This window comes from Dermacentor variabilis, chromosome 10 (assembly GCF_050947875.1).
Source record: "Dermacentor variabilis isolate Ectoservices chromosome 10, ASM5094787v1, whole genome shotgun sequence".
Lineage (NCBI taxonomy): Eukaryota > Metazoa > Arthropoda > Arachnida > Ixodida > Ixodidae > Dermacentor > Dermacentor variabilis.
Window position 1 is genome coordinate 66788633 of NC_134577.1, and position 26339 is coordinate 66814971.

At 42.5% G+C, this 26339-nt stretch overlaps 1 protein-coding gene across 1 annotated transcript in view; it reads right to left on the reverse strand.

Annotated features, from left to right (window-relative positions):
* The window catches only part of LOC142560671 (PP2C-like domain-containing protein CG9801), a 63692-nt gene extending 37382 nt beyond the window's left edge, over positions 1-26310 (reverse strand). The window contains exons 1-3 of the mRNA XM_075672920.1: positions 25691-26310; positions 7019-7246; positions 3578-3666 (exon numbers count right to left, since the gene is read on the reverse strand). Of these exons, the coding sequence (XP_075529035.1) occupies positions 3578-3666; positions 7019-7246; positions 25691-25830 (457 nt within the window). The 5' untranslated portion in view covers positions 25831-26310. The remainder of the gene's footprint in view (positions 1-3577; positions 3667-7018; positions 7247-25690) is intronic.
* Positions 26311-26339: the final 29 nt, after the last annotated feature.

The following is a 26339-nucleotide window of genomic DNA, read 5'->3' on the forward strand; positions in this document are numbered from 1 at the left end:
TCTCACAGACATCGAATATGAGGACTTATCAAGTTAATAATGAAATGACTCCAATCAAAGAGTGAAATTAATTTAATGTTCGAATGCTGGGCCTTCCCACCTGCTGTGCAATGGAGGTTTTTTCCAAAGCAAATCAAATTAGATTTCCAAGTAACACAATGGCAGGCCCTAGATTCAAATGGTATTTAGTAGCAATAAATTATGACCAAAAAGTTTAAAGGTTCTTTTTTTTTAATAGTCAAACAAACTTTAATAGTTATGCTTATTAATTATTTTACATTTTTGACGCTATAATTGTCAGCATTGAAAAAGCACGAAACCAACATGCTGGAGACACTCACTCACAAAAGAGGCTGTTACTAGAGTTTTGGCACATACAGAAACGCCAAACAACATCAATCTTTCAAAAGGCAACTTCCCCACTGGATATGTTGATGGCCAACGTGTTCGAGCAAACCGAAAAGAAAAAGAAGCCACACAACAATACCCTGCTGTCATCAGCGTTGACACCACCATCCTTTGTTTAGGCACCCCTTCTCCCTCATTCATCATATTCGCCTGTCAACTGCGCCAGGAAAGAAAGAAAGCTTACCAACCTAAATGAAAATCCCTTCCTCTCTTAGCAATATTGACAAGCATACTTGTTAATCTTTTCCTGATGACCACTTTTCGCTGGCTAACAAATGTTAAAAGTAGGGGTGTGCGTATACCAAACAGATTTTGAATCAAATATTGAATTTAATCAAGAAAAAAAACGCCGGATATCGAATTGAATATCCATTATCAAAAAGTTTTCCCCAAACTTTCATTCTTACAAATTTTGGCCAAGAAAACACAGTGCTGCTCATGCTTGGCATTCTCCTAGCAGTGCGTAACAAGAACGTAGCAAGCTATCAGCAATGTACAAAAATCAAGATGCACGATACGGTCTTCTATTGTTAAAGGGAACATCAAATTAGTATGCCAGCACTGATTAAAGCTAAGTTCTAGTATATGAAGGTCCGGAAAATATTTTCTTTATCGAGAGAGTCAAGGGTCTTTTTTTCCCCTGAAACTAATGAGTTGGTGACGTTTTGTTGCGCTGAATACCCATGAGGTCTTCAGTTTAATAGTGGACCTGTGTTTTGCAGCAATCTCTTCTCTATTCCATAGAAAGGTTTGCTTTTCAGTTATTTTTCTCCAATATACAGTACTGCTATCCCAACTTCACAGAAGGTGGGCTATTGAAGAGTTTCCACAAACGAAATGACCACATCATGCAACTCAATTACCACAAGAGCCGTCCCTACAGTTTGGCCGTCAGATTCAGCACTTGATCTGCCACCTGTCAAAGATTCTGAAATCTAGATTCTGAAATCTAGAGAGGGTCATGGCGAGTTCGTGTGATGGCTCCCCCCCCCCTCCTCATTCATCCAACATCCGTGCAAATGCGTGCAACTGGGTCATGAAACTTTTGCACCCACCGTGTAAATCCAAATGTAGTATTGTGATGGGTTGCTCTAAGCTACAACAAGACAACGACATGCCCACGAATGGCATCAGGAATGAGAGGCTAGCGTACGGTATGTCGCAAATAGGGCAGCCACGAACAACTTCCGTACATTTGCTTTCGTTTATGAGGTGGTTTGTCAGCTTTTTTTAGTGTTGTGCAGCTGTTGTGCATACATCTGTGTCGATTTGGCACCAAACCGGAACTTTATTTAGGCACAATGAAGGCAGTGGTGATTAGCCCTAGTCTAGGCAATGTTCACCGCAGATTCACCACTGGCCGACGTGGTAACGGGCCGCAAGCTGTCACGGAATGCTTGCTGCTAATACGATCCTACTGGTAGCTCATCAGTGCTCTGTCCTGAGACCATGCATGCGGGTTCGATTAACAGCTGTTGAAGCAGCATGAAGCTCGTCACCATATATTAAACACAATACACGCGCCTACCGGCAGCTAATAGGCCCGATTTTCAAACATGCTTTCGCAGTTTACGAAACATGCCCTGCTATTGTTGCCTTTCCCTCTGTCCGTACCATGTTATCATTTAGATTGGTCTTATCAACCAGGACAAACCTTGTACCTTGTACTATAAAACCTCACTAATTCGAGTTTTGCAAAACAAAAAAACAAAAAATCCATATTAACCAAACGCCGAGTTATGGATAATTGAGGGCTTAAAAAAAGAGAAACAGTATACAAATCGAGCGTGTAAAATGGACTTTCGCCATGTTGATTGACACAGGCTGGCAATTGACTTGTGAGGGTCAGTCGATGATCATAGCTCAATATCTTGCGCGCGAGGCAAGAAGGAAAGCGGGGCGGAAGCGCGCTGTCACGAGGCAGGAAGCGAGGGAGAGAGTGGGGAAGGTGTTACTAGTGGTGGCTGCTGTTAACGGCACGCCACACGGGTGCTGTATCTCGAAAGCGATCTGCGATGTGAATAAAGTGAGCGCCCACGCTGACCTCATCGTCAACGTGATCCGCAATGTGGAAAAAGTGCGTACAGTGCTGGTAGCTTCGTATGTGCTGTGCTTTCGACGTTTAGTTCGTGTTGAAGCGAGAGACAGCATGAAGGTCAAATTCGCTCGCTGCTGCTGCCCCGCTTATATTGCTTAATTTGCTACTGCAATCGATGCTTTGCCTTTCGGGCGAAACTGCGACTTTTTTAATTGTTTTTTACTTTGGACTTTCATCACTCACTCTTTGCAATAAAGTTGTTAGAGGTCGCGACGAAAGTTTTGGAACTGAGGTATCTCGGATATTATCGACTTCGGATTCGATCTCTCCTTCAGTGACAGCGGAGCATTCATACACCTCTTGCATAATGAATTTGTCAATTGTAATGACCATTAGGGCTTTTGTGAGAGAGAAAATGACAAAAATGCAACACCAAAGTGATGCTGCTCTTAAGTTTCAGTTGGCTTTTCACGTGACTGACTGTTAGTGCCACCATGTGGCACTTTATTATATGTGCCTGACGGTCAGGCTTTGTGAAGTGGCTGTACCCTTGAACCGTACAAATAAATGTCAGTTCTTTGTTGGCTTTTACTGGAAGTGGTCACCTCTGTTTCTGTGGTGCACTTGCGGCCGTTAGGCCTGTCGCATTAAGCCTCGCATGCAGTTGCGTCACCGCAACACTGCTACGACATCTACCTATATTGTGCTACGTTACCTTTCATGCGATGCCAACACTGCTTGATTCACAGAAATGGCAGAGAGGGGTCATGCAGAGATTACGTCAACTTATTCATTTTGGACAATTTGTTGACGATTTTCTATGCAACAAAGTGACATATCGGCACACACAATATGACAATAGACTCCTAGGTGAACTATCCACCAACCTAACTCAGGCTAATATTTTTCTTTAGTGTCCATTTATTAAACCCCACCTTTTGATTGGAGACATCATCAATTTCATCATTAATTATTACAAAAGGACGAGCAGTTTTGTCAACACTGTGCTTCATAAACACTGACATTTCATTCACTCCAAAGAGAGAAAAGAAAATATAGAAAATGGAAAGCCAGCAGTCCACAAATAAACGCAAGAATAAAGTTGTTTAGGATTTTCTGCTGTACTCCTACCTGTGTCAGCAACTCGTGGCCCCTCGGTGTTTGACGACAGGCTGGCGGGAGCCTTGGCCTTGGGCGTGCCACCACTCCTGTCAAGGTACCTGCACAAGACACTTAGCATGAGTATAAGAGAACCTCCACAGAATGGAAATTCAGCTTTTACGACAACAACAGATGCTTGTGACCGGCCGGCACCACCACTGCGGCTTATGCAAGCACCGTCCGGTGGTTTAGCAAGGAACCCGGTGGCGCACGCAGGGCATGTGCTGCTCTGCTGCGATTTGTTGGCTTATTCAGCAAGGAAACAGCCAGGCTGCAACGCCCAGGGTAACAAAACTTGGCGAGGTTCATAAAGAAAATAATAAATAAATAAATCTGTGCTGGACAGTTGTGCGTGCATACACGCACGCATTAAAGCCCTAAGAAAATTTGAACACATATCGGTATCTACTTTCAGCAGTTCAAAAAGCATATGTTCTAATGCATGAATGCAAACCGTATAAAGATACGTATCATGATTCCAATGCAAATAAGGACTGTCTGCTATCCATCCACATGCATTTTGCTGAAGGAGCAAAACAATCCGGCCCTACTCAACTGCAAAAGACTCCAAATGCACTGACTGCAGCCTCTTAAATGGGTAAGATAATGTTATACAGTTAAACTTCAATATAACGAATTTCAATATGATGAAATTCTCAATATAACAAAGTATTTAATTCTTTATAACCTTTTGTCCATAGAACACCACATATCTCAATATGATAAAGTTTGTTTATACACAATTTCAATATGCCATACTTTCCCTGCTGCCATGAAGAAATAAGTGGGGGGCAGATAGGCACACGTCTCCTTTTCTAGCATGGCCAGGGCTATGCGTGGCTGTCAGCGTGACTAAGTGCGTACACAGCCCGTGTAACCTGTTTTAGAGGTAGTAATCTGCCATGTGCGCAAAGAGTGGGCATGCTGAGATGTTGTGGCATCATGTGTGTTCGTCTTCCCGAGTATTTAGTACTGGAGGTCGCCTAATCTCGAGTTTAGGAGATGCGTTGAAGCAAGAGGCAGACGAAGCATTCACTCTCTACTGCTGCTTTTTATGACAGCATCATGCGGGCGACACTATCAGCCGCGGGGGTGCAGTGGGGGTGAAAGCGTGGCTGGCTTTGCTTCATACCACCGATGTGAAGATATTGTCAACACAGCATGAAACTATCCTTTGTTACCACCTTCAAATTCAACAAAAGAATTTCTTTCTTATTCAAGTTTGCGTTTTTCAATTGCCTGATGATTTAAAAAATTTTGCAGGCCCTTCCGTGTAAGAAAAATACACTGGCGACTGTACTCAGTTGCATAAATGGTCGAATTTTAATATAATGAAATTAAAATAAAGAAAAGCAGCAGCAGCAGCAGCATCGATGCAACGGCAGTGAGTGGTCTTCATAGGGGCGTGCTCATTGAAGCGCAGTGCATAAGACTGCAGTGTGTTGCTGAATGTAGATCTGTGGACATGCAGCATTGTTCTTGCCATGGAACGTCACCAGATTTTCATTAATGGCCAAAGCACTGATGCTCCTAGTCATACTGTCACCAGCTAAACCATCTGTTAGCTGGCACAATCTATCCCAAACATTGCATGTGGACTGTGTTCACAGGAACAGAATTCAGAATGTGAGCCATCGCAAGCCTGCCATCTAAAAAAAATTGCAATTGAGGCAACCTGGTTGTTTTCTCTGTGAATCACCCCTTGGTGCAATACAAGTCTTTTAATGCTTTTGAAAGACGTATGCCTCAGATGTATCAGATGTATGCCTTAAGAGACAAAGCCGGCAATATCATTACTAATGTGGATGAGATAGTTCAAGTGGCTGAGGAGTTCTATAGAGATTTATACAGTACCAGTGGCACTCACAACGATAATGGACGAGAGAATAGTCTAGAGGAATTTGAAATCCCACAAGTAACGCCGGAAGAAGTAAAGAAAGCCTTGGGAGCTATGCAAAGGGGGAAGGCAGCTGGGGAGGATCAGGTAACAGCAGATTTGTTGAAAGATGGTGGGAATATTGTTCTAGAGAAACTGGCCACCCTGTATACACAATGCCTCATGGCCTCGAGCGTACCGCAATCTTGGAAGAACGCTAACGTAATCCTAATCCATAAGAAAGGAGATGCCAAAGACTTGAAAAATTACAGACCGATCAGCTTACTGTCCGTTGCCTACGAACTATTTACTAAGGTGATCGCAAATAGAATCAGGACCACCTTAGACTTCTGTCAAGCAAAGGACCAGGCAGGATTCCGTAAAGGCTACTCAACAATAGACCATATTCACACTAACAATCAGGTGATAGAGAAATGTGCGGAATATAACCAACCCTTATATATAGCTTTCATTGATTACGAGAAAGCGTTTGATTCTGTCGAAACCTCAGCAGTCATGGAGGCATTACGGAATCAGGGTGTAGACGAGCCATATGTAAAAATACTGTAAGATATCTACAGCGGCTCCACAGCCACCATAGTCCTCCATAAAGAAAGCAACAAAATCCCAATAAAGAAAGGCGTCAGGCAGGGAGATACGATCTCTCCAATGCTATTCACAGCGTGTTTACAGGAGGTATTCAGAGACCTGGATTGGGAAGAATTGGGGATAAGATTTAATGGAGAATACCTTAGTAACTTGCGATTCGCTGATGATATTGCCTTGCTTAGTAACTCAGGGGACCAATTGCAATGCATGCTCACTGACCTAGAGAGGCAAAGACGAAGAGTGGGTCTAAAAATTAATCTGCAGAAAACTACAGTAATGTTGAACAGTCCAGCAGTTTACAATAGGTAGCGAGGCACTGGAAGTGGTAAGGGAATACGTCTACTTAGGGCAGGTAGTGACCACGGATCCGGATCATGAGACTGAAATAATCAGAAGAATAAGAAAGGGCTGGGGTGCATTTGGCAGGCATTCTCAGATCATGAACAGCAGGTTACCATTATCCCTCAAGAGAAAAGTGTATAATAGGTGTGTCTTACCAGTACTCACCTATGGGGCAGAAACCTGGAGGCTTACGAAAAGGGTTTTACTTAAATTGAGGACGACGCAACCAGCTATGGAAAGAAGAATGATGGGTGTGACGTTAAGGAATAAGAAAAGAGCAGATTTGGTGAGGGAACAAATGCGAGTTAATGACATCTTAGTTGAAATCAAGAAAAAGAAATGGGCATGGGCAGGACATGTAATGAGGAGGGAGATGTAATGAGAAGGGAAGCAGGGGGCGGCAGAAAGTTAGGAGGGCGGATGAGATTAAGAAGTTTGCAGGGAAGACATGGCCACAATTACTACATGACCGGGTTAGTTGGAGAAGTATGGGAGAGGCCTTTGCCCTACAGTGGGCGTAACCAGACTGATGATGATGATGAAAGCTTTGACCTTTAGCATGTCTTCAACATTTCTGAGCTCACCTGGAGGCAAGATTCTCGTTGCTGCCACACAGGGAATCATCGTCAATGAAGTCCACCTGGTCGGTGACCGTCAGAGCACGGTGCGGCCCCCTGTTGACGCCTGTAAGGCCACCTGATGGCCCCGTGTAGGCCGCCAGGATGCGCTTGGAAAGGGGTGCGATGTCCCGGTTGGGCAAATCATAGCACGACTTGGAGTGTACAATCTCAGGTTGCTTGGGCAGCCCTTCCCTGAAATAAGAATGCATGAATTTGTCATGTTAACCCTCCCAGGTGCCGCATTTTGATACAGAGAAAAAAAAAAAAAGAACATTGCAGTTTCACGGCTTCTTTGAGCTACGGTATTTGTAACACTGATTTCAGAGCAGTTGGTCTCCACGTCTCCAGGTGGAAGCCCTGCATTTTGATGGCATCGAGTCAATGTAACTGGGCCTCTCGATGCTACTCAGGCTTTTTTTGAGCACAGTGCAATATGCACCCTATGCTCCCCGATCTGTTGGGCATACCACTTCCTGTCAACATTTCACACTGCTTTTAGAGGAACAATCTAGGCACCATAGTGAGCGCAGATGTCATACAATTCAGATCTATGGCACCGCAATTTTTTTTTACCAGTTGCACAGTCCTCTAGCAATTACCACACTATCACAGATGTACCAGGAGACCCCCCTTCTGTTTATATATGCCTCCCTATTTATGTTAAAGGACATGACTTTTTATCACAAACGTATCTGCCAGTGATACGATTTCAGGCTAACAGGCACCTAAGAAGAGACCCCACTCTGACAGCTATTTTCTTTATCCTATAATGGGGCATTTGTGATCAGCACTCCTTATGTAAAAACAGACACAGTCACAGCAAGCAAACCAACAATGGCAGAAACCATTGCGAGCCCTGAGCTTCTGAATCGGTTGTCTTCTTTCTGAGAGAGCAGTAGACTGCTTCTATGAGTAGTGCCAGTCTTCTTCATTACAATCTGCGTACAAATCTCAAACTTGCAATATTTACGCAGTCTCGTGTGTTGAATGCACTTTTTCAATTACATTATGCAGTTTCTCGCTTTGTATGCAAAATCATCAAATGGCTCATTGAGCAAGAAAGCCGGCAGCTTCTGTAGCATTGAAACGGCAGACAATTTCCCACTGGCTCAGACGCCACGTCACGAGAAAGTCTCGATGGAGCAGCGCACGTCGAAGGGAACACCTGCTGCCTTAGTAGCATGCCAGAGGTTGTGCGAGGGGAGAGGGCATTGCCACAACACCATGTTGCCCTCGCTCTAAGAAGCCGGCACGTGGCCCCATATCTCTCTCTCTCTCACCCCCACTGGGCATAAGCATGTACCGATATGGTACATGCAGTGCAAAACGCAAAGTATCGCTCAGCAGCGTAGGATTGGACATTATTGCTTTTGCATTCACAACTCATAAAAGCTCAGCTGTCCTCGGATTTTTTTTTTTTTTTTCTAGGGACCCCAATGACAATTTTGGTGCAGTAATGTATCTAGTTTTACAAGTCACACTGCTGCAATATTCATTTCCAGAGGAATATAAACTCCCATAGTGACCAGTAAGGCAGACATTGCTGCGTTTCCTTTTACATAACGTTTATAAAATTAATTATTTTAATGTGAACGCATTATATGGTCCATAAGGTGAAAATCTGGCATAGTTATCGGTGTCGGCCTGACTACACGTTGGTACAAAAAAAAGCTACGAACCCTTGGCCTTTGGTGGGAGTCGAGCCCATGACCTTTGGTGTTAATTAAGGCAAGCTTAATTAATGTAGAGTTAATTAACGCACACAAACCCCCAACCTTGGGTGGTAGTCAAACCCACGGCCCTTGGTGTTAATTAAGGTGAAGTTAATTAAGACCAAGTTAGTTAAGGTAGAGTTAAGATGCTCGAACCCACAACTTTCTTTGGGAGTCGAACCCACAATTTTTGGTGTTAAGGCAAAGTTAAATTAAGACGACTGAAAGAGCATGGGTATTGCGCGGAAGTCGCAATGCTTTCACATTCATCCACGTAGGGATAACTAAGTGCCCCTTCAATTTTTATAATGTGTCAGAAAGAATTTAACTATAAACATTTAGCATTCTCCAACTTTCATTCTTGCTTTACTGTGCACTCTATTTTCACATCATACAGGTGAACGAGATATTTCACACCATATCCAGTCTGATTATTAAACAACAAAGAATCACTATTTTTGGACAGGGTAAACAGCACATAAGCCGAGGGCACGTGAAAGAATGACAACACAAGCACTGACTAATGCTGTCTTTATTACAACAAGGCAATATATAGAAATCAGGCACAGCTTCTTCGCATGCGCCAAGCATATTGTCCTAAAGCCTTAAGCAAAAAAGAAATCATATTCCTAGACGCTCCTGCGGAATAACCACCTTTATAAGCAGAGGATTCATCCTTTCTAAAACTTTAAGCAATGCCTTTTATCCTTGGTGATATGCTCGGCGCATGTGGGGAAGCTGTACCTGGTTTCTATATACTGTCTTGTTGAAATAAGGATAACATTGTTAGTCAGTGCTTGTGTTGTCATTCTTTCATGCATCCTCATCTTGCGAGCTGTTTACTCCGTCCAAATATGCAACACCAACTAATCTAACGTCGATGCTTCATAAAGAACACAACATATTAGGATTAAGAACTGCATAACATACTGGAAAGACACAAATCTAAATTCAGAACATCAATTTGCAAAGCAAGTGACAGTTTTTATTTATAGTCAAAAATATAAAAACTATTTCATTACTATATCTGCAAAATTTTGTAATCAGTTTCAGCCAACATAATAAACTTTCTGAAACATGGCTTAATGAACATCAGCAATGTTAATAGTAATACAGTAATGCACCCTCAATAGACAGCAGTTTATTCAAGGATGCAACTGCAAAGTCATCTATGCAACAGACCAAAAGTCTGAGAAAAGTTGGAAAACAGGCTCCCCAATGTTTTCAGAGCAAGCTTAGAGGTTCAACCATACAATTGGAAGCACTGAACTACCAAACAGATATACCATGGGCCATCGAGCTTTTGTCAATCTGAAAAGAGCCTGACAAATTTAGAACGAAAATTAAATTTGGTTAGACAAGGCAGCACGTGCTTCAAAAAACTGTAAGGGTGACTGCAGTTACTCCACCTGAGTTGATGTTGTCTTTCAAGTTTTTCTCAGTAAGCAAGGATAGCCTATGCGGCCACCACAACTCTTCAGCCCATTACATTAAGGAAACCACTCTCTGGCATGGTTTATAGGAGCTGGCATGGCAAATTATATGCAACCATAATGTCTCGAGTTGTTGCTTATCACCAAGAGATGACCCCCCCCCCCCTCGCCCCCACTTTTTTTTTCACTAGGAATCTTGCAGAGAACAAAAAAAAAAAAAATCCCGTGATATTGAAAGCACAGTCCACATTATGGTCTGCTGGTGCAGTATCGACATTAGCCATGCATAATAATAAAAAAGAAAGCTTGCAGTCCACTTAAAGAGAAATATTAGTTACTTTTCCATTATCTGTTTGTATTAGTGTGGACAAGGACAATCGCATGCTAACACTTGCTGACGAAGCATATCACTTACTGATTACAGCCTAATAAAATTTTCTACACACACACACACATATATATAATGAACGAGGAGAATGGGGGTTAACTGAGGGGCCCGATTTTTGTTAATCATATCATAAGAAGCCAACAAACAATGACACCAAGGACAACATAGGGGAAATTACTTGTGCTTACTAACTGAATTAAAGAGATGATAAATTAATAGAAATGAAAGTGAATTATCCACTTTCATTTCCACACACAGCCCAATTTCTACAGCTGAATTCCGCTATTTCGGCCATGGTGCCAGCTACTTGTTCAATTTCCTAACTAGCATTGCTCTTTCCTTATCCTCCCTAATATATTGAAAATGGAGAGACCATTCATTAGAAAGGGACAGTGCATTTTAATACAAGCTGTATTAAACGAACATCTGAGCTCTCTCTCAATCAACTATTAAGTAAGAGTACAACCTTGCAAAAGGATGGATAGGTGGGCTAGTTGGTAATGCATCCTTAGAAAAACTTAAGAGCGCCATAAACACACAGGACGTAGAAAAGGAACACACATCACACGCATGTGTGGTGTGTATTACTTTTCTATGTTCTGTGTGTTTATAGCACTTTTTCTAAGAAAGATTGCAACCATGACTTTTTGCTAAGTGCCTTGAATTCACCGACAAATTACACGCAGCTGTCGAATTACAAAGCTATAAAATGGGCAACAATTTTAAAAGTTGCATGACCTCTGTCACAACCTGTTTCTCATTTGCCTTACTGTATGCAAGAACCCAGCATTTAAAATATTATGCAGAGACCTCTGAGGATTATTGCTGAAGTAAGCGAAGCTTCTTGTTTGAATGTCTCCACTGCTTCTGACCATCATTGGGCTTCTCATCTTTTGGCTAAATCAGCATCACGTGATATGTCGCTCTTCACTGATTGAGGGGTTGCTCCATTGGCAGCCATCTCTGTAACCTTATGTAATATGCCAACTCAGAGTGCTGATGTAACACATATTGCTGAGGCGCGTCCCTTCAGCCATGACCGTGAGCAGGTGTGCATCTGCCATGGCAGGATGACACACCACTGACACAAACAATCAAATGGTGTCACGCCCTACACACACCTTCCCCCTCTCCACATCCTCCTCCCCCTCTTCACAGTCAAATCACTACAGCATCAAAACCATTTCGGCTCCGCTAGGATAGCTTTGCTTTTAACAATTCTTATTGCGTTGCTGAAATATTTGCAGGTAAACCGGCTCTCTGAATGCAACATCTTATGGCCCATAACAGCTTAGCCCAACAGCGGAAAGGAAAAATAAAAGCTAACTCACTGTCAAAATAGCACCACCACACAGAAGCCGCAGCCCAAGTACATCCTTTTCAGCCGTCTTTAGAACCCAGACTGAATAAAAGCCAACTACAAGGTCGTACGGCAATTGAGCCATGAGCATAATGTAAAGACGACCTTGTGAACGTCCTTCTGTTGCGGCTGGGACAGCTTCCGTGAAGTAGTGTTTAAAAGCAATTGCTGAAAGTGCAATGTATTCATTGGAGTAAAAAGCAAAAAAGGAAAAAAAAAAGAAATAAGAGAGAGAGAGAGATGAAAACAGTTTATGGGAGTGAAGTACTCTTCCAAGGCTATTTGCACATCGTTGGCAGAAAAAAAAAAGAAAATAATATTATTTGTAGGGAAATATAAAGCCGAAATCTCACCATTATGAATTTCGAACCCAAACTGCAACTATGTCATTGCAACATAATGTGTTTCATGGTACCTTTGCACATTTGGGTCACTTTATATTTTTAAATTACGTTTCGAAGTGGAACTCCAGCGTATCAAGATTTAATGCTTTCAAAAAATTTATAAATTCAAGTTAGACTTTTGTGAACCACCAATAAGGTTAATTCTTTTCCCCTGTGCATATCTGATGAGAATTTCAGCATATCACACCTTGTTCTTATAGCTCTGATATTCAAATTCTAGTTTCCTATTTACCGTAATGCCCTGATGGGTAAAACTAATACTTTTAAAGCTGCTCACACTGATTCACAGTTTGAACAGAGACTACTGTAGAAACATTCCTAGAGGGTTCCGTTCCATAGGCTTGTGCAATGGCAAGCAGACTAAGGAGTTATGGAGCAGACTAAGACTAACACTAAGACTAAGGAGCAGACCAATGCTGTTAAGCATTGTTTGCTGTGTAAATGCAATGATTTACGGGGTTAAAAAGATACAGAAAAGAAATTCGAAATCAGTCCATAAAGGTGTTATACTACTAAACTATTTAGTTAATATTGCAGTAAGAAGTTCATCACTGGAAGAGAAAATAAAAGTCAAAATTTCATTTTTCAAATTTTCAGTGGTGGAAGAGCCAAATACTTTTTGTAGCAGATCTTGTAGCAGAAAAAATTCCTTTTGCAGCAGACCTCTCGGCTTATGAAGCCAGGTATTTTCTTAAGGCTACAGAATGATACAATGCAAGCTCTGAAACTCTTAAATAATTTTACAAAGGTATTGACACATGAAAATTGCACGGGCATACATCGAAAAGGAATTCTAAAACAGTGTAATTAAGGGCACCATGCCACAAACTTATGAAATGCTCCATGCAGCAAGCTGCTTACAAACACTGGTAAAAGCAAAAATGACAGAACAAGTACAGAAGTTGGAACATCGCCCAATTAGTATATGCTGCTTTACTGTTCATCTGAGAGACATCAGGCTTGCAAGTGGTTCTGAGAGCCTCTTTAGTGCCTCTTTTAACAGTGTCTCATCACTCTGGATAGCAGGGAAACATTTTGTCTTCATCGCTTTGGAAATTAGGAGTTCAGCATCTTTTTTTTTTTTTTTTCTGGTTTGATTTTACCCTGGAAGCTCTCATTTGCCTTCTTTGCAGGCACATAAGAATCATCCTATTTTCATTCCAGTTTTGCATTCCCTGCTGATGCACCCACATCTACTCACTGCTGGTGAACTTCTCTACTCCTAGAAGTTATTGCTTATTATAAATGCCTCACTTGTGAATCAACAGGCAGAGGAGTTTCAGGACCAAAAATATTGATGCGCTACACAACACAGGCTAGAGTGCAAGCTCCAGTACATTAGCAACAGCAGACGTCACTGGGGCAGACATGAAGCAATTATTGCCAAAATGAGGCTTTTGTAGAAGCATGTAACAAGGTGTGCCCTTTGCAGCAGATAGGAGGAAATGTAGCAGCAGTTTAAGAATTAGCAGCAGTTCTCAATTTAAGAATTACAATATACAAAGCATCAGTGGAGTCTGTTTTGCACTATGGAACAACTTTATATGGCACATGCTCAGAATAAAAAAGGCAAACGATTAATAAGCTTATCAAGCGAATAGTAAATAGTATATTTTATATGGAACAGTCTTGCACACGGCTTCTGCAAAAGAAAAATACTCTAAACTAGGCATACTCAAGGTAAGCGAAATGTTTTGGTTTTCAGTGGTTCTGCGGCACTATTTTTCAAGAGATTTCAGGGTAGCTGTCCACAAGAAAGTGACACTAAGGAAAACAGACTGATACATTAAGCCAAGAGTTTTCACAAACTACGGAAAAAAAACGAGGAACTATTATGTCCCAGCGGTATTTAATGATCTCAGTGACAATTTATGCGATATTGTAAAAAGTAGAACACTGGTGAAAAAGATAAGAAAGTGGTGCTCGGAAACAATGCAACAATGACAATTCTGTGGGGCGGCTTTAGGGTCATGTTCCATTCCATGTTTACTCTCACGTCATGTGACTAGTCTACTTATCGCAGCTTGTCAAGTTATACTTGCTTTTCTGTTCATCAATTCCTTTCTTTATTTCTATTTTCTTTTTTATGTTGCACAGGATGGGATCCTGCTATCTGGTCTTTGTGTTGCATATCATTGAGCCTTGTAACTGCTGATGTATCCACCAGCTGCCAGGTCAGCCGACAAGCGCTATGTGCTTAGGCTGACCAGCAGATTCATGTGTGTGAAAAAACGGGCGAATAAAACTGTATTGTATTGTATTGTATTCCACTCGTGAATTTTGCTCCGAAACTGCACTGCCCGTATATCAGTGCGACATCGTAAATTTTAATGCATTTTTCTTATATTTGTGCCAATGTGGTGCAGTAAATGGTCCCGAAGCTTGCAAAGTTTCAATGTGTGCCTCTTCTAGAACACAACATAGTCAATTTTAAAAATCCACGGCTCCCAGTAAGCTGGTGCAGGAACCTCAAGGTAGCGGTGCCATTCAGCTTTCCCTTTTGCCCCGTTTCTGGCTTTTGTCATAGAAAAAGTTTTTTTTTTATTATTTAATATGTATTGTGGACTCAAGGTTTAAGCAGGGCAGGCATCATGATCGAACAGACAATACAAAGTAAGTAAATGAACAGTAAATTTAAGCAAATATTACTGGTAAGGAATTTCAGTCAAGTATTGGAATTCTTGGTATCTCTTGATATTTTAGAAAGGGTGATTTACTAATGCAGGTCAATTTACTTTTCTCATGTACCTTCAACATACCAGAGAAGCACATACACTAAGAGATTCCAAACAAAATAAATTATTGCATTGTGGGGTGTTACATATCCAAACCACTATATGATTACGAGGTGTGCCATAGCGAGGGATTCACTTCCGACTCTGCGTAATTCTTTAATGTGCACCTAAATCTCAGTGCACAAGCTATTTTACATTTTGGCCCCATCAGACGCCAAATAGAGGAACTCTAGATAAGTTATGACAGTATGGGCTCCTCTAATATGCACCAAAGCAGAGTACAGGCATAATTATGCATCTCAGCTCCATTGAAAAGTGGCCGCTGCAGCTGCAAGTCAAACCCACAACCTCAAGCTTGGCCGTAAAATGCCACGGCCACAGAGCTACTGCGGCCAGTGCCTGTGTGCAGCTGTGTGAAGTAATAAGGCCTTTTACATTCACAAGCCAAACCCTGAAATATTATGAGGTTGGTCTGCAATAAGAAAACAACTGCTGATTGTGCTGATTTTTTTTTTTTTTTTTTTTTTTTTTTTGCCAGTGCTCAACCTTGTATGAAGTGCACACTTCGCATCACTTCATTACGCAACTCACTCCCTACAGTGATGCCCATGTGGGCGAAATGTAGGTGTACTAATAAATAAGTAAAAGAAACACGCTTAAGAATGCTTGGACTACCACCCAGATTGAAGCATCACAGAAGTGAAAGTATGCCAGCCTCTAGTTTCTGTGTAGTAGTTCTTCATGATCCCAGCTGAAGCGCTATTAAGGGGCTTTTTAAAGCTCTTTCCTTACTATGAAAAGAAAAGGCCCTTTTATGAAATCTTAAGTAACAACCTTTTATTGAATGCAGAATCATGGTTATAATAACACGATATATATCAATAGAAAATTGAAGTAATGTACTTTCGAAGGATATAAATTTTATGAATACATGTTATGGCATAATTACTATTATAGAAACAATGTTTACTGAGAAGTACAGGAAATATCTGCAATGTTAAGCTGATCCCATAAAGGAAACATATCTCAAAATATAAGAAGAACATTTCTAGTTTAATCACATTTGGTGCATTAAAGTTTTGATGTTCTATCTGTTAAGGCACGCAAAGTATCAAAAAAATTAAGCTTAGTGAGTACTGCCTTTCTGACCGGTGCCACAAATGTTGGGCAATACCTAACCCTCTGCTGGGCTGACTGCAGCAAACCTCCAGCCTAACTGCAGAGGCACTGAAGATAAGGTCCATAATATTGCAAACATCTCTAAAATATCTCAGTCCACAAAAGAAATCACCCCAGTCATCAACAGGCGCAAAACAAAACTCGCCGTTGCAAAGATGACCATTGATTGGGCTGGTTCTGGGTACCTCAATGGTTCAGATTAATATTTCACGATCTGGCATTGTGTGTGTCTTGAGACTCAGTGCTACTAGTAGCATTTAAATAATCACCTGAGGATCAAGTAGAATTGCGAGATCAACATTGTTTGTGTGAGAGCTCAGCTACCAGAATACCTGCCACATTAACCATCACTTGGTGAACACCCCTGCATGCTCATTAAAAATCCTTTCCACAAAACAAAAATAGCTACTCAGAAAATAAAACTTTGCTCCTCAGACTGCATTACAGTTGGTGCTGTAAGTCCTTAAGAGCACTGAGAGCTTTAAAATCAGGCGCAACACTATTGTGTTGTCCTTGACCAAGGTTCAGTGGCCATGATAAGGAAAGAGTTAAAGGTGTGCTGGCAAATATTTCTGAAGATACAGAAACTCCCACATGCTGTTTCTCGCATGTAGAAAGATCGTACTTGGCAATCATAAAAGCTTAGGAACACATACAAAATATGTTAATTTTATACTAAAGCTGGTTTCACTAGGCCAGATCTGGCGTCATGCACGTTATGATGCTGACGTTGCGCACAACCAAATTTACAGGTGTCATGAAGCAGTGAGGCTAGATATGAAGACGTTGCTCATAACATAAACAAGAGTGCAGGCTTGTGGTAGTCGAGGCCACCTCTGGAACAAAGCTAGCCAATGCATCAAATTATCATGGACACATCCAGTTCCCGAGTATTGAAACCAAAAACTGGTTCACAGAAACAAGCACTGTAAATTATTTAGGGCACCTGATGCTAGCCATTACTTTAGCTACAGTTCAGAAGGTTTGGACCTCCATTTAATGTAAAGAAAATGACAAGTCAGAAATTTTGCAAACTCAACTGTAATTGACGTCTAGGTAATGAGAGGCATTTAATAATGTAACTGTTGTATAGCCAACGGTTATCTAGAGATTATATGCTGTAGTGTTTACATTTATGATAAGTAAGGCAGAATGTTTGCAATGGCAAGCAAACTAAAACCCAGTGCAATACTCAGTCACCCCAATGGCGCATAATTTTTTTTAGACTGTACTGGGACTGACCCACGAAAATGGCAACATGGCAAAACGGCAAAATGGCCACAAAAATGGGCCCACCCAAAGAGCAAGATACCCCCCACCTGCTCACAGAAACGTAGCTGTAATCAGAGAAAAGTGCTTTGCATTGAGATGCCACCTCTGTACTCTTGCAGACCTTTCCAAGCAACAAACTGTTTCTCCCTCCCCTCTTTCCTTTCTGCACCGAGTATTGGATAGCAACACTATAGGAGAAGGCATTACTTATGGAGTCAAATGGCACCTATTGTTTCCACGCTTCACGTGTGACCTTGAGAGCACACTACGATGCCAGCCCTTTGTGGCCATGATGTAGCTGCAGGCTCGACATTAGATGGGTGAATTAGTGGTGGGATGTGTGCAATTGCCTGACAACACCACTTATGTTGGACATTCAAACATTAAACACTTTTTATTCCAGATTAGCAGGTTCTGACGAAACATCTTCATACTGTAGAAGAACGGCAGACTGGGCAAGTTGGCAGTTTTTCATACTGCTTAAAACAGTGCTACTGACACAGAACAAAGAACAAGAATGGACACAAACACGGTCCTGAACTTGCAACTGTGTTTGTTGGAAAGACATGTTTGCTTTTAAAGCCATACATCAAGTGTGCGCTCATGCTCATATTCTCCATTATACTGCTGTGAATTTGTCAGAGAAGCTAGCAGGCAAAATGAATAAGGAGAGTGCAACACGCAGGTCTTTTCTAGTCTGGAAGCATGCCTAAAAAACGTTTCTCATCAAAAAGAAGGAAAACTAACACTGCTTTTCTTTAATATTTGGAGTGGGGTTGGGGAAACCGGTGACAAAATACAAATAACCCACAGCAAAAAGAAGGGGGGGGGGAGGGCAGATAAGTAACTTTGAAAATCTGTGCAGTAACGTTGGGTTCTGCGATCACACATGCCCACGCCACCGCACATTGTTGCTGCAATACAAACAGCAAAAACAACTAAAGACTCAAAGTGCGTGTGACAAGTAAAGGTTGCATGTTTCAGAATCGCTCACATCTGTCGCGCCGGCAAGCCAGCAGCTGCGACAGCTGCTGCATTTGCAGCCACAGCAAAGCTGCTCTTGCTTTTTATCCGTTTCCACTCTGCACATGTGTTGAATGAAATGACAGATGACTAGGGTACCACTGTCCTACTCCTTCTTTATTCAATTCCCAGTGTTGTGGATTTCCGGCATTTCCAAAGATGGATGTGCTTTCACAAATTGCAGTTTAGCTGCAGTGCAGAAGAAATTTAGCATATATATATATATATATATATTTGGAATGCGAATATAATCATGCCTGCCCATAAAACACTGTTGCTTGCATGTGGAACAGGACAGCCCGTTCCTTTTGCAGATTACACAAAAAGTGTAAAAAAAAGAAAGCCTTGTACAATAAGTGCTGTAGAACCAATTTCATGCCCAGGTGCATAAAACTAGAACAGATAAAACAATGCCATTATATAATTATTTAAAATTATGAGTGATTTCCAGTAGACGGACTAATAAACACTCAAAGTTGAAACGTGAGACACATCAGTCAAGTTCAAAACCTTTGACTGCACGGGGACCACTCAACATTTTACAACACCACGTAGTACGCATACAGAATGTAATTGCTGGATAGCTTGAGATCTGACATCTAGGCGGCTCTGTTAGTTGACCAAACTTCTGTCTAGAGTAGTTTAGTCTGTAAACAATTCCACCCCCCCCTTTTTTTTCTTCAGAATGCTATGCTATTTATTAACTTGGGAAAACGTCAGGCTGAAACACACAGCTGTATGCAACCAGCCAGATGTGCTGTGCAATTACACTTAACACAAAAGTAATTTCAGCCAGGTTAACATTTCCAGTCTGCATGTCTGATTGTCTCGAAAAAAGAGAGAAATGTTTTCACTCCCAGAAAAGCATTAACATTAAATTTTTGTTGATATATACGGTGAGGCAATAAAGCCCAAGGAAAGAATGTAACACCAGTTTATAAGCGTACATGTGGAGGGCACAGACTTTTCAAAGAGATTAAAACAGTCCTAGACAGACAGATTTTTAAATGTTTGGTTTATTAAAGCTTCCAGCCAAAACAAAAATAAATTCGTTGTCTTTTTAAAGGAGAATTTATTCGCTATTTTATGTTAGTAATACCCGTGTCTCACGGGCGTTTGGAAGGCCTTCCAACCGATAGTCAGTTGACTCAAAAGTCAAGTTCGAGCTGCTACACATACGGTTTCGAAGGCCACCGAGTCAATAGTCTATCGAGTCAATGGAGCACCTTACAACTCTATCGAAATCTCGGGCGCTATTCTCGACACGCATGGTGGCTGCACGGCCGCCATTATCCGCCATGTTGACTCTCTGATTGGTTGTGGAGAGCTCACGTGCCTTGAAATTTGTGCCGGGAAACGGCAAGTTTTGCGAAATGTCATTTTGCGTTTTCATCAAGATGACGAAACGTGACGTGGAGCTGCAAATTTTATGGACTAATAAATTTTTTTGGTCCTTGGCAGCTATATTGCGATGTTAGCGCTTCAAAAAGAATGTGAGCGGTAGCATGCACAACCAGTGCAATGCATGTGCAATTGCGCAAATATGTGGTGGCGATCCAAGATATGCGCCATGCCAGCTTGCTGATTGGCTGAAGGAATATCTCGTGAGGAGCGTCACAGGAAGGGCTGTTTTGTAAACGTCATTTTGACGAAGTGTGACGTTGCGCTGGGCCGCCATTGCTCAGATTTTCCGCCATAATTTTTGCTGCGACGAGCCGCGCGAATTATGCTAATGAGCAGCCATATGCAATGGCAGCCGAGAGGAATGCGTATCGCCACATTTTCCCCGTCGTTTGGTGCCACGAAAATCTTTTGTTCATAACGCGTGCTCATAGTATTTGCATCGCTCTCGGGTGGTGTTGGAATTTGTGTTTGGGGCCATCATTTTTTAAAAGAACGCGTTTATATGAAATAATATTGGTTGAACATAGCAAACTTTCAGCAATGTTGTCCACTTTTCACTGCTGCATTTGTATTGTAATAAATATTAATGCCTTTTCGCACAGTCAAAAGTTATGACAACAGCCTCCTTCTAATTTATAAAAAGAAATGTACGCAAGGCGGCGCCTTAAAGTTTCCTCCCGCGGTGCGAGTAACCAGCGAAATGAACAAGAGATGGCAGCGCCGGCGCTTGCGTCGCGCTAGTGCATATCTCTGGCGCGCGCAACGCTATCGGTGATATTCGGCCGTTTCTCAGCCAGCCGAGTCGGGCTGAGTCACTTGCGTTTCACGAGATAGCGATAACGTGGCCTAGAATGTGCGCGCATCACCACTGGTAGGTCGCGTATGTTGTCTCAAGCAAGTAAACAAGCGCGTTGGCGCCAACATGCGATGACTCATTCCATTTTCCGGGGACACGCATCCTAGCTATTGAAGCAGACGACGGCTTGTACGCAGCAGACGACGGAAGCGAGAAGCGTTTTCGACGAAATAATCATACGCTTTGAGATAGCTGCCTAATTTTTACAGCGGAGCAACGCTGTTTTGCTTTACCGATAACGCCACATTCAGTGCCTTCATTTCAGTTTCTTAGGCGAAACGTCAAGTTGGCGTCACCTTACGTAAGCAAAACGGGGACACCAGCGCCATTTTGTTTGCGTCGCGCCTACGTCACGCATCGAAGAAAATGGCGGAATGTCCAGAATAGCACCCCTCGATGGCCTTTGAGTAACGGAAACGGAAACAGTGCGAACATGCCCTCTTGTTCACAGTGTGCTCGTACTATCGGTTAGAAAGAACAAATCAAACCAGAATGCTCTAAAAATACTATATATGGGTGTTATTAATTATTCAATAAAGTATTTTTGCCACTTCATATGTGCGAACTGCACATACTCTCGACAACAGCGACATGCAGCGACGCAAACGTTGCCGCAGTTTCGTTACTCAACAACTTAAAAATTAAACTTATATGTATGGCAATGTATAAACATTTCTTTAAATGTAAAACAAACATGAAAGAAATTATAGTTCTTTTAAGTGGTTTTAATGTTGCTTAACTTTTCGTGACATGAAAACGAAAGTAAAGATCCGCAGCGCCACACAATTTTACGAGAAACACATGACCCACTCAACGGCCTTTTGAAAGTGCCGTGTAGCAGCACGACAACTCCTTTGAGTCGATGGAGTTGTGGCATTTCGAGGGCCGTCGACTGGAAGGCCTTCCAAATGTGCCCGTGTGACACAGGTATAAAGCTCTCTGCTGACATTCAGTGCATCAACTGCAATTGTTAATGGTAACATTCTCTGCAGGACAGAGTGAAAGCACTTCGTTATCAAAAGCCCTCTGGATGAAGTTAAAATTCAAAATTGAATTCCACAGTGTTACGTGCAATATCAGTAAAGTTAAATGATCATTACCCACAAGAAATGGCTAATTTACAGTTTCTGACACTAACCTTAACCGATGAGCAGACTCAAAATCTGGAATGTGTGATTAGAACAGTAGCCACCTGACTGCAATCGTTTTATTGTGTTCAGGACTCACTAGTAAGCTCGGAACGCAATTATAACAAAACAGTAGAGCAGTTCATATCCATCTAACTGTCCTGCCATGAAACAGGGAATACCCATTTAACTGTCGGTCTGAATGCACGGATATCCTTTATTTTTAAAGTAGTACTCCCATCTGAACACCTGGTAACGGAAAAGGTTAAAAACACGTAACTAAAAACAATTTTAAAATTTAAGAACTGTTTTAGTCGAACATTTATGACATACCTACACTACACTGCAGTCACATTAATACACCCAAGAACTTCGCAAATAACCACCCCATAAATATTCGTAATTCTGCATCATGCAGCACCTGCGGACAGCACATTACCAATTAAAATATAACATCAATGGGGCCCAATGTAAGATAACATTCCAATTCTCTCTTTTCATACTACACCATAGATTGAAGCAGTGTCCCACCTATATCATCCCCAACATCAGCTGATTGTAAGTGAATGATAACAGAGGAACAGAAATGAACAGGAATTCTTAAAGAGACACTAAAGAGAAAAATGATTTATCCTGCATCAGTAAATTATATTTCTACAACACCAATAACACCACTTTTACGACGATGATGTTCTTCCTAAGCCAGAAAAAGCGCAAGAACGAAAGACAGGTGGCAACGCCTGCTTGAAGTTCCTGCACTTGGTCGCTGTGATGTCATGGATATTGATGTGATCGCCCAGGGCTTACTTAATTATAAAGCGGCACAGACTGACTACATTATGTTCTAAAGGAACCGAATATTAAACCTGGCAAGTTTCGGGAACCTTTACTCAGCCAACACGGCCCCAATGCGAAAACATACTTTGGAATCCCTGACGTCACACTGACGTCCCGGCGGCGGGGTTTCGGCGCGAAATTCAAATACTGATACTTCGACCTTCATTTTTTTTTTTCATCTAATAATCGAACTATTATTTTGAAATGACTGCCTGCAGTGTTCTCAAACAATGCTTTATTAGACAAAACTGATTTACTGTTTCGCTTTAGCGTCCCTTTAAACCCCGTTTTGTCACTAAAAAGCATACTCGCATTTTTTTGTTTGTTTTCTTTTGGTAGTATTCCTTATTTCATATTTTTAATGAACAGAGTAAAGCAACGCTTTATTGTTAAGTGAGCCTGAAAGGTCTGTCTTTCACAGTGTTCACCCTTTTATAATGACTCCAAGTTCTGCGGCTAACTTACTGCTACGTGCGAACATGAAAAGCATTATATGTGATATGAAAATGTAAACATGGTTGTCATCCAAGAAAGAGGCATTACTAGGAATCTCATCAGAAGAAGAAACATGCTTATCATACAAGCAAAGGGGTTATTATAGCACCAAAGATTATAGTAGGCCCTAAAGTTAACATAAATGTTTACAATGTCTGGAGAGACTTTAGCTAAATTGTAGTCCATCAAGAGCCAGATAAAATACATAGCTTCATATGTTTTCTTAGAAGTGAAATAGATCACCATGCTTTACATGCATTAAGATATGTACAGAAAATGACTTGTAGATAAAGTCTTAGTAAAGACTACAATTATCTTTTCCCTACATGTTCAGTCATGTGCAATATCTGAGGCAATGCAATTAATAACTGAACTAATGAATATAATGCACACACTTGGACAATTTTTTTGAAAAGTGAAATGCTGGCTTGAAAAAGTGCATTGTTGAAAACACAACTGCATATCACCATAAACAGAATGCAAACAGGAAAAAGGTCTGTACACATTTCACAAATTTTGTTCTAAAAATAGGGCAGGTCATGCATAATGCCAATAGATGTCCGACCACATGAATTCGTGAAAATTGCTCATGTTTACCGAGTAAATAATAGACTAGTAAATACCATGTGCTCAAAGTGTCATTTTTTGTTGGTACTAAACATCCTATGAATAAGTTTGAGGAGGATGTCCTACGTATTATATCAAGCGATATGTATGTAAAATTGATCTTGCTTAGGGCGCATAGGCACTTAAAGAAGCACACAGGAGGGGTGCCAACTAAAAATGGTCATTTTACTACGAAGAAACGAGGATAAATACCAAAGGACCACCTCAGTGCATACATAGATTCCATCAAAGGCATTTTCCCACAAATCTATTTCATGCTCAAGAAATGAAATAGAAGGGAGTGATAGTACATGGAGTCCTTCAGAATCCGTCCCTTCTGTTTCTCTTGGCAAGCGGGAAACAGATTTGCAGGGAAATGCCTTGGATCGAGTGTTTGCATACACAGATCGACCACCTGTATTCGCTCTCCGTTTTTCTTAATAAAATGTCAGTTGTAGGCCGCACACGTCCTGTGCGCTTCTTGTATGTCAACCAATTTGTCAAGTGTCTGTCCATCTAGCTGTTTTGCAGGAGTGCGTCAAGACAAATAAGCACAGTCACTTCTATATTTGACGTGGCATTGAAGTGCGGACAGTTCCAAATGATGTCGTCGTGCATCCCAAAATGATTGTGGAGGTCAGAACCAGCCAAGCCACAAATACGGGTGTACAACTAGCCAGAAAAGTTTACGGACCAAGGGCTCTCAGAATATGTTAAATTCCCAAGCAGCCTGTAGCAGTAGCCAGTAAAACTGTATACGACAATGTTAGCATATTCTAGTAGAGGTCCTACATGCAAATACCAGGTTGCGTTGTGAGGCTGCGGAGATATTGAGCTTTTTCTCCGATTTCTTGGTCCACAATATTTTGTGGCCGGGTGTACATGCCGATAAGCATGTCGTTCCGGCTGATTGCGACTTGTTCACATTTCACTTGGTGTTCTGGGCGCATATACTACACTACGAATGCAGAACATTTAATTACGAGCGTGTGCCAGGCTCGCGACATTTTATAACGCTAAATATATTCAAAAGAACGGCACTACACATCAAACCCGGCTGGCGCAGGAGTATTTCACAACCGTGGTCTTGGACGCACAATCGTCAAGTTCAGAGGAAACGAAAAGAATAAGCCATTTCGCAGCGCGCTTTTCTGAAATGCAGCGCGTGTCCTCGCTCGCACAGCGAGCCCATTCATTCGCTCGCGTTGGCAGTTGCGTCACGTCCCTTTATTTCGCGAGAGCGATTACACCGACGACCGAAACGTCGCTCTTAACGGTGTCCGCTCTTAACGCGCGCAGCACGGAATACCGATCATTTCCTTGAGAAACTACTCTTCGGAATCCAAGAGACCCCCCCTTCGCACTTCGCCCAGAATCGGTAGCGATAACATTGAAGAGAAAAAGGTTGCGGCGTCGAGAAAGGAACGGCCGTCTATTCTCCGTTGCGCGCGGTACGCCCTGTCCGCACAAAGCGGCTATTTCGAGGAGGCGCCGTTATATGTCAGATAATGGGAACAACCACCAACACCGCGCGCGGGAGAGGTTTTCGACCCCGGCGCGCGCCCCGCACACTGACGTCCCACCATCAGCGCCTTTTAAGCCCCTCAAGCTAGGCCGCCCGCAAGCGACAACAAATCAACGCGCTCCGCCGTGAAGTGCGCGAGGCAAGAGATCGCACGTATTGCGGTCGCCGTCTCACCCGCGGGCGCGACCGAGAGACAGGTTTCCATCATGAACACAACGCTCCCGTTTCTTTTTTGTTTACACACATACACGCCACGCGAGTCCATTCACACAACACTCACCCGTTGAGATAACGCTGCATGAATGTGGCCGTCGCCGACGTGGGCGACGGACACTCGGCTTTGGGATCGGCGCCCGCCCGCTCCGTGCCCGTCGACAACTGCCGCAGGAAGTCGGCCAGTTTGTCCCGCAGGGTCGGCATGTTTGCCTGCTCCTCTGGCGTGCACACTGAGTCGTCGCTCGATCGGCTGGCTCAACGCTGACCTAGGCACGGCGCTGACGCGACGGCGAGCGCAAGGTGCGCTTCAGCCAACGGCGCTACGCATCTCACTCGTGAGCGAAGCTCCTACGCTCGCACCACGCTGGAAGCGCGCCGCTCGCTGCAACGACTCACGACGTCGGAGCAACGGTGGAAGCGCGGTGGCTGGCCCAGCGAGCGCTCGCTACGGCAGCAGCAGTGGTCGCACAAACCACCACGACGCTAGCCGCGAACGCACGCACGCACGCAGGCAGAGAAACGAGAAAAAAAGAAAGCATATACAACACTGCGCAGTCGAGGAGAAAGACGACGGACTCTCCTCTCCTTGTCCTCCTCCTCATCACTGCCACGGCCACTTGCCGACGGGCATTGGCTACGCTTTCCACAAAAACCTCCTCGTTCAAGACTCCGCCGCAACCACCGCCTCGCATACAAATGGTGCTCAAGGAAAG